A 14,492-nucleotide genomic window follows, 5' to 3' on the forward strand; every position below is an offset into this window, starting at 1 on the left:
GAAGGACGGTTGAAAGAAGGAGGAAGCCAAATACAAACTAAAGTCTAAAGCAGTGTGATAAATACCATGGCAAGGGGAAAATCTGAGGGTATGGGATCAGGAAAGTCTTCGTGGTTAAATTTATACTCACACAGTTTGAAGTTAGCCTTACAGAGGAATGATAATTACTTTTCAGACCTCCCTTTGGGTCCCACCATTCAGGTTTTCTCTTGATAAAAATGTCTGTATTAGTTTGTCATTCCAAAGTGTCATAGTCATTCTTCTTTAGACAAATTTCCATTTTGTTTGTGTATTCAATCATCTCTCAGTAAATGACTTGAGGACTGACATTTGGATATAGTCAAGAGCTCATCAAGTTTCCATAAAAATTCATTTTAAAATTAAATTGTATCGATGTTTCTGCCAGAGTGCTTATTCTGCACTTAATTAGCTTAGGAAAAAAAACATATCACTGAGCCCTCCAAACTCCCATTAGGCCCCAGTGAGCCACACTGGGACTTCATCTAAAGAAGGATGTGGAAAACTTGGACAGCTCAGAGGACTACCACAGGATGATTAAGCTTGGAAAATCAGACCTCTGAGGAAAAGGAGTGGTGTGATTGGCCTGAAAAACCAAACTTTTAAAGACAGTTTAATATGTAACGATCCCCAAGTAAGTATGCAAAGGGCATACGCAGTCCTTTTCTTTCCCCAGTAAGAAGAGTAAGAGAAAATACAATGTATCTGTGACGTGAGAAGCACAGAGCCTGGAAAGAATGTCATGAAACAACACAGGCATATAAAGTTTCATCATGGTTTCAAAGCAAATGGAGCTATTGATATGACTTCTTTAAAAACTAACATATTTAGGTACCTTCTTGACCATAAGTCACAGAATCATAAAATCTCTCCTAGACAGACCGAGACTTTGAAAATGTATAATTAGAGTAATCAAGAATTTGCCTATAATTCTATTGTTATTTTAAAGAATTAAGGCAGTTTACAGAATACACATACAAAACTCATTCTAAGTATCTTTTCCATTTTTAAAAGTATTTGCTAATTAAAAGAGTGAAAAATAGGTTTTTTTTAAAATATGTATTATTTTCTGGCTTCAGTGTTTATTCCTTCTGATCTTTTTTTTAAGATATTTATTTATTTATTTATTTATTTATTTATTTTTAGAGAGGGAAGGGAGGGAGATAGAGAGAGAGAGAGAAACATCAACGTGCGGTTGCTGGGGGTTATGGCCTGCAACCCAGGCATGTACCCTTGCTGGGAATCGAACCTGCAACACTTTGGTTCACAGCCCACACTCAATCCACTGAGCTATGCCAGCCAGGGCTAAAAAAAATAGGTATTTTTATTAATTTTAAACTTTTTTTTACTTTTATATTAAATTTACTGGGATGAGATTGGTTAAAAAGTTATGTAGATTTCAGGAGCACAGTTCTATAAAACATTACCTGTATACTGTATTGTGTGTTCACCACCCCAAATCAAGGCTCCTGCCATCACCCTTTATCCCCATTATGCCCTCTTCTAACTCCTCCCACCCCCCTTTCCCTCTGGTAATCACCGTACAATTATTGTCTGTGTCTTTAAGATAGTTTTCTTTTCTTTTTTTTTCTTAAGTTGTTTCAAGGACATCATTTTGATTCTCTAATGACAGCATTGTTGGATCATATATTTAAAATCACTAACCAGGGATAAAACTATGCATTAATATGTTCAGAACAATGATTTTTCAACTGGTATGTCCCAGCACACTGGTGTGCTGCAAGAATGTGTAAAACATGCAATACCTAACTGTTTAGTCAGAGGCACTGACGTCTCTTCCCTTAGATTATCAAATAAAAAAGTGACAATAGCCATCACAACAATAGACATCCAATGTGAATAAATCAAAATATACCTATTTTTGGTCACAACTGCAAAAATATATGTTTTGGTGGGCTGCAAAATTTTACTAATTAGTTTATGTGTGTCATGAGATGAAAACGGTTGAAAGTCGCTGGTTTAGAAAGTAGAGAAGGCAATACCCAGGCCTCAAGTTGTGAGTTGGTATGTCTGGAGATAAGAGGAGGCAAAAGTAGGGAAAGTTTGATAATGCTGAATCAGCATCTGTGAAAGATCAGAGAACAGAATCAAGGGAACCTCCTTGATTACTTGATCAGTAGGCCTTGAAATGCTCAGCAGGTACAAACACATGTCTTCTAGGTTCTGCTGTCTGAAAAGCTGGCAGGACTGAGCTCAAACAATGGCCTTAATTTGCTCTCATTAGGAGGTTGCTTGCTCCCAGCCATCACAGTTCATATTAGGTTTTTGCCTATTTCTGAGTCCACAGGTTCATTACCACAACCAGAGAAGAGGAGATTTTGTGTGCCGTGAAACAGGCATATACCACTTCAGATATCCAAGAGGTTCTGGAAAATTCTCTATGAGACCAACACTGAGATGAGATAGAGGAAAAAAGTCATAAAGCCAGCTGGAATTCCCTCATGATTAGTTCTGTTTAAGTCACACCTTTCTGATCTGTCAATGTTTTCTTGATAATAACATTTTATACATATACATATATATTTACTTATTTACTTATTTATGTATATAAATATATATGTATCAAACATTTATGTATGGTGCATACCATCACATTCTTCATTTAAACTATACAGAAATTGAACCTGTAATGATTATCAAGTTACACCAAAAAGTCAGCAAGCCAGTGAGACGTGGAACTGACAATTGTAAAAGTTCTGACTCTAAAATTTACCCTCTTTTCATCCCTTTTTTCCCCAGGCAAGAATGTCTGTACTGTAATAAGGATAACATGCTTTCTGGATATGACACCTATATATAAAATAGGATGATATTATTCTATTTAAGTACGACAGGAATCCAGGATACTCTTAAGAGGAATAGATTTGAAATAGAGGAGGCCTTTGCTTTTGTATCCTTGCCTGTCTGCACTTGGTCTTCTTTATTTTACTATTATTATTTATTCTTTAACCATTTTATTCTTCCTGCCTCTCATTCACCACTCCTGTACTATTTAGAAGGGTAAAGGATGGCATGTGAGAAGAAAGAAAAGTAAGGAAATCAGACAAACTTTTAGGCAACCAAAATATAAGCCAGAGAGATAGAAGAAGAGAAGAGATAGGGGAACAGAACTGATTTTTAAAATATATTTTCATGAAAACTAAGGTAGCTGTCCTCATTTTATAGTAGCTTACAGGAAAATATTTCAAAAAATTGTTATGTAAAATGCACTATAAGTCTAGAAAAGGTTCTAAGGCAGCCCACTTCCATGTGATGATCTAGCGCTCCAAGATGCTATGAATTTATGGCACCTCCCTCTCTACACGGAGTCCTTGATCCATGGCAGCAGGGAAAGAGGAGGCTGGAGGGTTTAACAATGGCAGTCTCATAAATCCCTTCTATTTACGTTGTCCAAAGCAAGATATACCTCACCCCTGGTGAGAGGAGAATATCAAAATCCCATGTGGCTGGAAGTGAAAGAGAATTGGATACCTGTGAAAAGTACCTTTGTCTCTTATAGTAGCTATTAGAGAAAAACACCAATTGTCACTGAAAATAAAATATGTAATGTTTCCATCAGGACGTAGTGTCTATTATAGTTTCTGTCTAGACTATTGAGTCCAGGTGTAGCTTAAAATCAGAGATAAAGAAGAATATTGCTTTCACTTCTATTTTATTATTATTATTATTATTACTATTACTATTATTATTATTATTGCATTTATCAGTTCATTGACTGAACCTAGATTCTTAAAAGCTTTGGGAATATAATAATAGAATAATAAACATTACACACATATATTTCTTTAAAGCTCTTTATTATTGAAATGAGATGGAGAAACAGTACATTTCTTTTCAGATTTGACAGGACATTTTTTTAGTTAAGTCAGCTTAGAGTACTAGGTTTTGTATCAAAATAAGAAATACTTAAACAAAGAAAAACAAAAAGGATTTATCTCATAATGTACTTAAAGTTTAAATGTGAATTAAATTTTAATTGCATAATTTTTATATCTTCTGATTTTACCTGGACATTATTTTATATTACAATAATCTTATTTTATTTTTAAGTATATTTCATTGATTATGCTAGTATAGCTGTCTCATTTTTCTCCCCTTTATCCTCCTCCACCCTGTAACCCCCTTCCCTCCAGCATTCTCCCCACTTAGTTCATGTCCATGCATTGCACATGTAAGCTCTTTGGCTTCTCCATTTCCTCTCCTTATCTACTTTGTACTTACCAGTTACGCTTCTTTTTCACTGTAACTTTTCCTCCGTTCTCCCTCTTCCCTCTGCCCACTGATAACCCTCCATGTGATTTCCATTTCTGAGATAGAAAAATCATTTCTGATTTCTAGTTGCAACAATAGCTGCCTAATTTTCTCATTGCAAGTTTTATTCTTGTGTTCTGCAAGAAAAAATCAGCACATCCCTTGTCTTGTACAATAAGTCATGCCACTGAGCATACTTGTGTAGTAAATGATTTTGTATAATAGAAGGCATTACATGCCTAAGCACCCTTGAGCAGGTGTTAAAATTGGAAGCATGTGAAGTATTCTTTTCTGGTAGGAAATAAGAAGTTGCCAATAGCAAACTCTTCAGTTTGAATAGGGGTTAGGTGTCATAGGATATTTTTTTTTGTCAAAGCTCTAAGTCTCACACCAAAATAGTGAAATAGACAGATGCCTGTGCCTGATTGAACCTCAACAGTCTCAGGATTTCTAGAAATATCTTTAAGATTATTTTTACTTTTTTACACTACTATTGTTTACTAGCAGCCTCTGTCTTTAAGTATTAAAATATTATATTTCTTAATTTCCAGATGCCTTATGTTACCAGATTGCAAAGTCTGCCTGCTTTGTGGTTAACATTTATGGACAGATGCAGTGCACTCCCATGAATGGACCGATTCCCATGCTCCCTGCCCTATACCTAGCTCTGTATGAAGTTTACTTGCCCTTGGCTTCCAAATCCACATTGTTCATAATTATAAACCTAACAAAATGCATTATCTCCCAATATACTTACTACATCTTAACTCTATAAATTGTGGTCAATATGACCTGTCATAACTGTTGAATCATGTGGGTGTAGGTTTCAGGGAGAAATGGATCAGGGAAAAAAAATTCCAAGGAAGTGGTCAAAGAGGAAGCCTAAGACAATATGGTGTTCAAAAAGGAGAACTGAAAGTAAATCTCAAACAAGTAATATCATTTTCCCAAAGAGCTGAATGAGTAAAAACATTGTCATCATTCCAGAAAATATCATTTGTAATCAAAATGTTCTCAGAATGATTGGAGGATATATTACTCATTTCTTGCATGTTCAGTGCCCCCCATACCAAATGCAAATTAGTTTTTTTGTAAAATTATTAGATGTTTACAATTTTTCTTTTACTATGACATTTAGATATATTTAATATATTTGATCTGTGTTGCTTGTTAACATCCTACATACTTGAAAATTATTGTATATATAAACATAAATATTGATATTTTTCTTTTATTTTTTCTTTTTAGTTAAATTTTTTAATTTTTTAAATTTTATTTTAATTATTGTTCAAGTACAATTTTCTATCTTTTACTCCCATCCCATTGTTTAAAATGAGTTAATTTTATTTAAAGTAATCATACTCATATTTATATTATCTGTTGTAAATATGTTTCTCCATTAATTTTTCATATGTATTTACTTTATCATTATGGAATTTTTTATATTTGGCCACCAGAATGTGTCTCTTTATGACTCTCAGTATTGTTCTGTGATTTAGTAAAATCCCTAAGTATTAGCAGTATATTGCTTTTAGCATTATCATAAACTGACTGAGATTGAGAATAATTTAGAAATTAATTTATATTGGCCTAAACTGCCTAATTCCTGATAATTCAACCATATTTCATTTTAATATTTATTGTTTCAATAAATAGTCATTGGACAACCAGAATTAATATCTTACTTTTAGATGAAATTTGGTATTATACAATTTCTTTTTCCTCATTGACTGTTACTATTTTCTTTTCCTCATTGACTATTTAGGAAGAAATCTTCCATATTTCCAGCGATTGTATAAAATGCCCCTGGGGAAAAAGTGTTGTTATCAAACATGGTTGCTTTTTACTACAGCCAGGACTAAATGACAGAGAGAAAATACTGATATTCTTTGGAAAAGTCCTTGGAAAAGTCCTTGGAAAAGTTGGTGATCAAAAGGCTACAATAGCTATATCACCTTTCATGTTGCTGAAAATGTTCTCCAGTTCCCTAGAAGAGTACAGCCCACGCAGTAAAGTCTCAGTAACTAAGCCCCATGCCTACAGTTTCAGAGGGAGCAGCACCCATTTTTCCTTGTCTGTTTTATTTTTCACACCTCAGGGACCTGACAACTGTACAAAGTGCTCCCACTTTAAGGATGGCCCAAACTGTGTGGAAAAATGTCCAGATGGCTTACAGGGGGCAAACAGTTTCATATTCAAATATGCTGACCAGGATCGGGAGTGCCACCCATGTCATCCGAACTGCACACAAGGGTAAGCATCCCTGCTGAGAAGGACTCGTACTTGAATTTGGTGTTGCTGATCCAAAGGGACACTCATGGGCCTGCTTCCCTGACACAGCCTGCAACATGTATAGTGTTCTCACACAAAATTCTGTTCGTCTTGCTATTCAGTAGGTTGATTTTAAGCAAGATCCTTTCTAAAGAAAAGGGCTTCAGGAATCAAAGTTATACCCTTTTAAGTATTTCCGTGGAACACTTAACTAGAACTGTTTTATTGACAACTTCATGAAGTTGGTGTTGGGTATAATTTATATGGAGTATAGCAATTCTTTCAAATTTACTGCAGATTGAAGTCATTCGGAAAGAAAGATAGTGATTATACTTTTGAGATGTGTGCTTAGTAAATTTTCACCACAGGTTTTCTGTTTCTGCTTCTTTGTTGCTAGAACCAGTTTAGGGCATAGTTTAATTTCTCTTTGGTGAATACTGCCTTGGATTACTCCTTCAAGAAAATATAAGCAAAAGTAATGGTAGCAGAAAAATCAGGGAACATGGTAATATGTATTTCAATAAAATTATGAGTGCTTTTTGTGAAAGTAATTTTGTTGTAGGTTGCCTTGTAACAGATTTTTTTTGTTTGATGTAGAATTTTTTTCTGTTTTTTTCGTTCAATGATTGGGCAACACATTTTTCTGGTTTTCAAAACTACATCTTATAAAATGAATAAAAATTAGATTTATTTTTGAGACCTATTACAGTTGAAAACAAAGATATAACAGAAAGAAGAAAAGCACTGGACTACAAAGGAACTAATGTTGGTTATCTAACAAATCCCAGCAACTATTTTTTCAACAAATCTACATATTAGTAAGGTCCTTTCTTTTTCTTTCCTGCGAAGGTGAATACTTTTAGAAACCAGAGCAGTTTCTCATGCTTTACCCCCCTTGTGTCCATAAAACCCCTTGTCCATTGCAAGTGTCCATACACATGTGCACACACACATACAAACACTTGCACTTGTTGAGAATCGTCTTGCTTATTTTATATCTGGCAGGAAAGCATGAGATCCCATAAAGAGATTTTCTGCCAGATTAAGGGCTAGCTTTTAGGGGACACTGAAGAAGTGAAGCAAGCAACATTCTCTTCTGCCAAGAGGACATCGATTCGCAGATGCTGTTAATTTCCTACAGGTCAAGAAATCAGCTTAAGTCATTCTGTGAAGTGGCAGATCCTCAAAGGTAAAGTTATAGTGTGCCATTCAAATTCAAATTCAGCTTGGAAGGGCTAATGCCAACTCAATGGTTTAGACATAAACCCGTAGGTTGAGGATCCTAAAATATTTGCACAGACACTGTGCTTCAAGGAAACTAGCAGGGATAAACTGCTCCCCTTGTGAGTTTCTGGCATGCTCAGGTTAAGAGTATTTCATGAAGAAACAACTGGCACCGCTGGAGCAGAAGCATCAGCAACTGAAAGAGAAAACTCTACTGGCTAAAATAATCATCCACAAGAGGGTTTTATTGTTTTGCAGCTAAAATTAAACCAGTAAATTATTTAATATAATGTTGATGTCAACAGCTGTTGCCATTCAAAATGAGGCCTTTTGCTGTTTTTGCAAATCTAATTACAATGAAGCCATTAGGGCAATGAAAGTGAGATCATAGGGAGCCGTAGTCTGCATGTATGGCTGGTGTGTCTTCCCCTCAGCCCTGTTAAATCATGATTATAAAATAAAAGAAAGCATATATTGTGGAAGTAGAAGGGGGGACAATGAAGAGATCAATTTCCCACAGCCACAAATGCTAGATGGCCAAAGGGAAGTGGGCAGGTGTAATAGGGAATGAATCTGGCCAGATCAGGTGGGAACTCCCAGCAAATGGAAAGATGTTTTCAAATTCACTCCTCCAAAATGATGCTTAGACAGAATTCAAATATTGTACTCCCTGGCGTTTTCCCAGGTACATGGATTCTGGAATGACTAACTCAGTCCTGAAGTATTTTTATTTTTGTTTTCATTTCGTTTACTGCCATCTTTTTTCTAATAGTCCCCGTATCATCCAGGTTCACTCACTTCACTCAAGTTCTGTGGCCCTAGCCACACAACAGAATTTAGAAATGTCAAATTTTCCTGTGTGCCACTCTATACAGTACAGCTGTGCAGCACTGTGGTTTGGCGGCCTTCTCTGGACCAACGGAGTGCACTTCGCAGGCTAAAGGATCACTGGGGCAGCGAGATGACGGGACAAGTGACTATTTTTATTCCTAAGCACATGTAATTACTGAGCTATTAGTTAGTAAGTGTGAGCTCACCAGGCCAGCTCCACTTTGGAAAACAGCTTTTCTTTCATATGCCAATATTATGTCAGCTAGATAATTCAAGAACCAAGTTAATGGAAACAGTCTCTCAAATCACATTTTTTAAAGAAGAAAAGTTCTTACTCTGAATACTGCTTAATGATTTTCTGAAAATAAAATTATCTGATTAATACCTTAAGAGCACTTTTGCTACTCTAAAAGCGCATTATGTATATTGGCTCTAATAAGTTCTTTAGATACCTTTAAAACAGATTACCCATTTAGCACCTAACAGGAGCTTTTTCACTAATATGCCTAAAGGGAAAGAAAAAGCAGTGTTGTCTCTTTTTTTTTCTTGACTCAAAGACTTTTATTTTAGCAGCCTTTTCTCATGTAAACACCTACTGTGCCTCGTACCTGGTGGCAGCCAAGTTCAGAAGTGGGCAGGGCACAGCTCTGAGCCACTAGGACGTGTCAGTCCCATGAACTTCTAGTCTTACCGTTTGTAGCCTTCCATTAGAGACACTTGCCCACATTTGGAGAGGGTGAGCAAGAATTTAATATTTAGGAATGAGCTTTGTGTTTTCAATCTTTAAAGTAGAAATCTTTAAAGAGGACTCGTTAACTGAATTTGCTATGTAATTACATGACCATAAGGAAAGAGCAGTTTCCTTACTACCACCAACTGAGTCCATGATAGATGTCAATTTAATGTTGGGTTTTAGAGGTGGGCTAGGAGATGTGTGTTTTTCATGAGGCCTCTTTTAAAAACTTTATTAAACATTCTTGTTAACGTTAAAATCATGAGTTTATATTATGAAATTTCCTCTGTCTTAATCTATTTTATCAATCCTTTTTTATTATTTTATCAGTGAAATAATTTCCACTGATGGAGAAAAAGAGAGAAGTATTGCTTGTGGAATTAATGTCTACACTACTTCAATTGAAACTTTTAAATATTTTTCTATTTTCATTTCAAAATTTGGGGATTTTGTCAAAATATCTCTACCACATTAGTTATATGGGTACATCAAGATGCTTATAAATTGATAAGCAGTGACAAATATTAAGCAGCTCAATATTTGAAATTCTGGATATTTTTATACTGTTACATGGATATATTATAGTTTCTCTTTCTGCCCCTTCTAGAAATTTTCTAGTTTGGAATACTGAATTTTTTGAAAGTTATATTATTCTGTATCTTTATTCAATCTCTCATTTTAGATTTTGACTCTACAAAAGTTTAATATTTTCATTATTCTGTGGTCTTGCTGAATCAATATAAATTATAGGTGCTCATTAGTTGCTTATGTAAAGAACAGAGTTGAACTAGAATATGCATCTTAAAGTACTGACTTGTCCTCACAAAGGATAGCACCCCTTCAACCATACCCTTATTCTTCTTCATCTTTCATTGCTTCATTCATCTTTAGTGCACAAACATGTTCAAATCTCAAATATCCTACCCAGTCTTCTCAACCAACTTTCTGGAACACACATCCTGCCCCCTCTCTCCCTCCCTCTCCTTTTCGATTGCCTCTGTCTTCGGTTTGCCGTAGTTCACAGTATAATTTCTAGTGAGCTTGACCATCACACCTGAAATACTCTCGGTAGTTCTTATTTTACTAGGCCTCTCTTTGCATCCCACACTGATGATCACCGTCCTTCCTGAAGTCCCCTTCTGATTGGGCTTCAAGGATGCTGTAATTAATTCACTATACTCCATTATATTTCCCCATGCTTCTGACATGAGCTCATCTTACACCCTTTCACTGACTAGTTATTGGAGTTTCTTGGGTCTCAGTCTCAGTCTCTGTTTTCTCACTTTATAGATTCTTCTTCAGCCATTTTATCCACTTACATGATTTTAATTGTTTCCTATGTTATTTCAAAACTGATGATCACACCGTGCCTTCTGCCCCCACCCGCACCCTCCAGCCACAGACTCATTTTCCAGCTGCTGAGGAACATTTCTTGCTGGTTTGTGGAACAGCACTAAGCTATAGATGCACAAAACTGAAATTAGCCATTCCTTCTGCCCCAGCACAGCCAAGGGAATGATGGTACTCTTCTTGCCTTCTCTCACTAATGGTTTCACTGTTCTCAAAGGTAGGAATATGAGTCATTCTTAACTCTTCCTTCCACTTTCATTATCAAACCAGCCATCGACTTCCCTCTTTTTCCCCCCATACTTGCCAAGATATTTCTTGAATCCATCATCTCTTTGCCTTTGTACCATTTTCCTAGTTTAGTCCATCATTTCTTGAATAGACTAAAACAATTTTTCCAAACAAGTCTTTCTGGATACCAGCTGCCCAGCCTCCACATAGAGATCTACGTAAAACACAAAGCCAACAATTTCTCTACTTCTTTGAAACCCCCTGGTGGTTTTATTAAGTATGTGTCTAAGTGAAGTCTTCAAATTCTGGCGCCTGTCTCATGCTCTAGCTTCCTTTCCCTATCCCTGTTACCACATCTGGCTCCTTCATTGTGTTCTGAGCTCATAAAAAACAGACAAATGTCTAATTCATCTTTTTTTTTGCCTCCAGCTCCTAGAATAGTAAGAACACTGAGTGGGCATGATGCAAAACAGGTTTTTGTTTTTGTTTTTTAATGAACGAACTGAATGGTCTGTTATTCACACTTTCTCCTGAGGGTTAATTTCACTTTCAAAAATTTTTATTTTTCAAAGGTTATTATAAAAACACAGATTATAAACTAATCATAGGTTATAAAAGAATTTGAGGAAGATATAATAGAAACCTAGAAAAAATCAATTCTTCAGAATAGAATTCAAAGAAAAACATGCAAGACAATTTGGAAATGTTTTTAGTACTTAATTTTCTCATTTTAGAAAATAATTGTATTTAGGGATTATGATATCAATTCAAAATTACATGCTCTAGTTATTTACTTGCTAATTTTTTTAAACTTTGTACACAATGTATTTGTCATATATCTGTACATTAAAAGTTTTCTGGACCTATCAAACCAATCCTCAAAACAATTCCCATTTTTCACCTGGTATGAATGTTATATTCTTGATGCAGGAAAATAATGACTTAATCATTATTAGGCATAATTATATTAGCTCACCAGTGTTTAGTTATTTAAATATATAATGGGCAGGCTGGCCTTATATATGATACATATTTTATTCATTATATAGTGATTTTAACTTCACCTTCTTTTACTGTTTTAGAGATTTTGTTTGGAAAAATCATTTTTATTACCAGCAGAATTAGACAGTTCTATAAATCATAGCTGTAGGAAGAATCTTGATAATGCTTTGGAGCTTTATGTCTTTGATGGGGAAAAATGGAAAGGAAAGCAATCCAAGAAAATTGGAAGATGGAAAAAATATTTCTAGAATACTTACAAATGAAATTCTAGGGAGTGTACATCAGAGTTTTGTGTACTTACGTTATTTTACTTAAATGTTAATCTCAGTAGATTGTTTAGTTACCTAGATCTGAACTTATTCATTTCCTTGGAGAGGATTTATTTATTTGTTATTAACTAACTTCAATATTTTGGCAGTTTAAAAAGCTGTTTTTGTCTGCTTGTTATGGCACTGATCTTTTAAAAGAGAGTGTCAAGACAAACTGCAAGATGGTGAAGCCAGTTAATTTGCTTTTTAAATGAATTCATGTTTAAAGATAAGTGTGTTTTAAAGACAGTCACAACCAAGGAATGGCATAATGTGATTATGTAAAGCATCTATGAGAATAACATTAAAGAATGCCAACTCACTTTCTGCCAAAATCAATCTTTAAAGAGTGTTAAGCATCAGGTAATTATATTATATGAAACAGTTCATGTTTCCTTTTTTATTGATTTTATTTTTTACTTAAATATAAGAGCTTTTCAAGGAAATCGTATGCATGAAACCAATTACAGCCATTGAAATATAAGTTTTTCATCGAGACATAATTATGAATAATGCAAATGAACTGCACGTATTACAAATGAGCAATATGTGTTTGGAAGTTATCCACAGAAATAGAGTGAAACATCCTTTTCCATGAATATGGTTCTATGCATTCCACTTGGGTGGTATTTGCAATTTATTTCTGGGTATCCATCCAGCAATAATATTCTCACTGCCTTTAAATTCATGGTGTTCCAAGATTGTCTAATAACTATAATTAAGAATTTGTCACAACTGGTACATTTCTTATTGATTTTTTAAATGACTAATTGCTCTTGTATTTTTTAAATTTGCATCTTCTGCAGGTGCATAGGCTCAAGTATTGAAGACTGCATCGGCCTGATGGATAGGTACTTGGTGTGCTTGCTTCCCATGTTCTTCCTGGAGGCTCCATGTGTGAGCACTGGTGCATGAGTGTGCATGTCACTGTGAATGGAGAATGATGTTTTCTGTTCTGTAATTGCCTGCAGGTGTAGCGGTCCCACTAGTCATGACTGCATTTACTATCCTTGGACGGGCCATTCCACTTTACCACAACATGCTAGGTAACATCTACCATGTTTCCATTTTGTCGCTCGAATCCTCTCCCAATGGTCATGGATGAAAAGTACTAACTGGTTGGGTGAAATTTGTAATATGTTAAATTGGGAAGATAGGAAGAGGCATTGAGCACTTAACTTTTTCAAGCCACATTTCTTACCTCTTCTCACTTCATTGATTGTGACTCTGGAATCCAGATTAGTTAATATCATTATTTTTAATTTTGTACAATTAAGGAAAATTAACTAATTTTGAATTTTTTAGCTAGAACTTTCATTGAATATATCATTCTTAATTCTGTCGATGATTTCAAAAAGAAATATTTTAAGAAAAAATTTGCAAAAGTTGATATATTTTTGTAAAATATTTGTTATTTGATTCAATTTCTGATTTTATATTATTTTGAACTGGTTGGTATGTGCCCAGGTAACAGAATTACCATCGACTAAAGGCAATATAGAAAATATTTTGTGCAGGCACAAGTACAAGTTAAAACCTAAAAATTAAATATATTGCATCCATACAAAAACCTATGTAATGAATATAGTGGCTTCATTCAAAATTACCCAAAACTAGAAATTAATTACTCAAGGATTCTTTAACTGCGGTATACCCATATATTGTAACACTGCTCAGCAATAGAAAGGAAGTAATTGCTGACATACAACAAACAGGGATAGATCTTAAAACATGCTCAATGAAAGAATCTGTAGTTAAAAGAATGCACACTGTATGATTCCACTGATATGGCATTCTGAAAGAGGCAAAACTGTACAGACAGAAGATCAACCAGTGTTCCCAAAGGCTGGGGAGGGAAGTGTAAGGTTGACTACAAGAAGGTATGAGGAAATCTAGGAGGATAATACAACATTTCTCTATCTCGATAATGGTGATGGTTGCACAAATGTATGTGCTCATCACAAGTCATAGTTCAGTACATTAAAAAGGATGAATTTTACTGTATATAAAGTATACCTTAATAAATTATGACTTAAAACTCATATTTAGAAAAAGTAATTTTACAGTGTTATGCAGAAATATTTTTAACTTTGTTAATAAAACATTAATCATATATTTTAGAAGAGAAAAAGCTGTGCTAAATTACAATTAGAAAAATGAGAATTGTGGATGACATATTTTTAATGCAAACCATTGTTTTGAAATATAACAGTGTAAAAGTTCATAAAATATAAGTGTTACTCTCAGTGAATTTC

General features: G+C 34.7%; 1 protein-coding gene across 6 annotated transcripts in view; it reads left to right on the forward strand.

Moving 5' to 3' along the window:
* ERBB4 (erb-b2 receptor tyrosine kinase 4) overlaps positions 1–14,492 on the forward strand; it is a 969,394-nt gene that overhangs the window by 722,404 nt on the left and 232,498 nt on the right. For 2 of the 6 annotated variants that reach the window (XM_045852658.1, XM_045852676.1), the window contains exons 15-17: positions 6,389–6,543; positions 13,044–13,088; positions 13,209–13,283. In XM_045852658.1, the coding sequence (XP_045708614.1) occupies positions 6,389–6,543; positions 13,044–13,088; positions 13,209–13,283 (275 nt within the window). The remainder of the gene's footprint in view (positions 1–6,388; positions 6,544–13,043; positions 13,089–13,208; positions 13,284–14,492) is intronic. The other 4 variants (XM_045852684.1, XM_045852701.1, XM_045852669.1 and 1 more) reach the window with 2 other exon arrangements.

Source organism: Phyllostomus hastatus, unplaced genomic scaffold (assembly GCF_019186645.2).
Source record: "Phyllostomus hastatus isolate PE091 unplaced genomic scaffold, TTU_PhHast_1.1 phas_contig_137, whole genome shotgun sequence".
Classification (NCBI taxonomy): domain Eukaryota; kingdom Metazoa; phylum Chordata; class Mammalia; order Chiroptera; family Phyllostomidae; genus Phyllostomus; species Phyllostomus hastatus.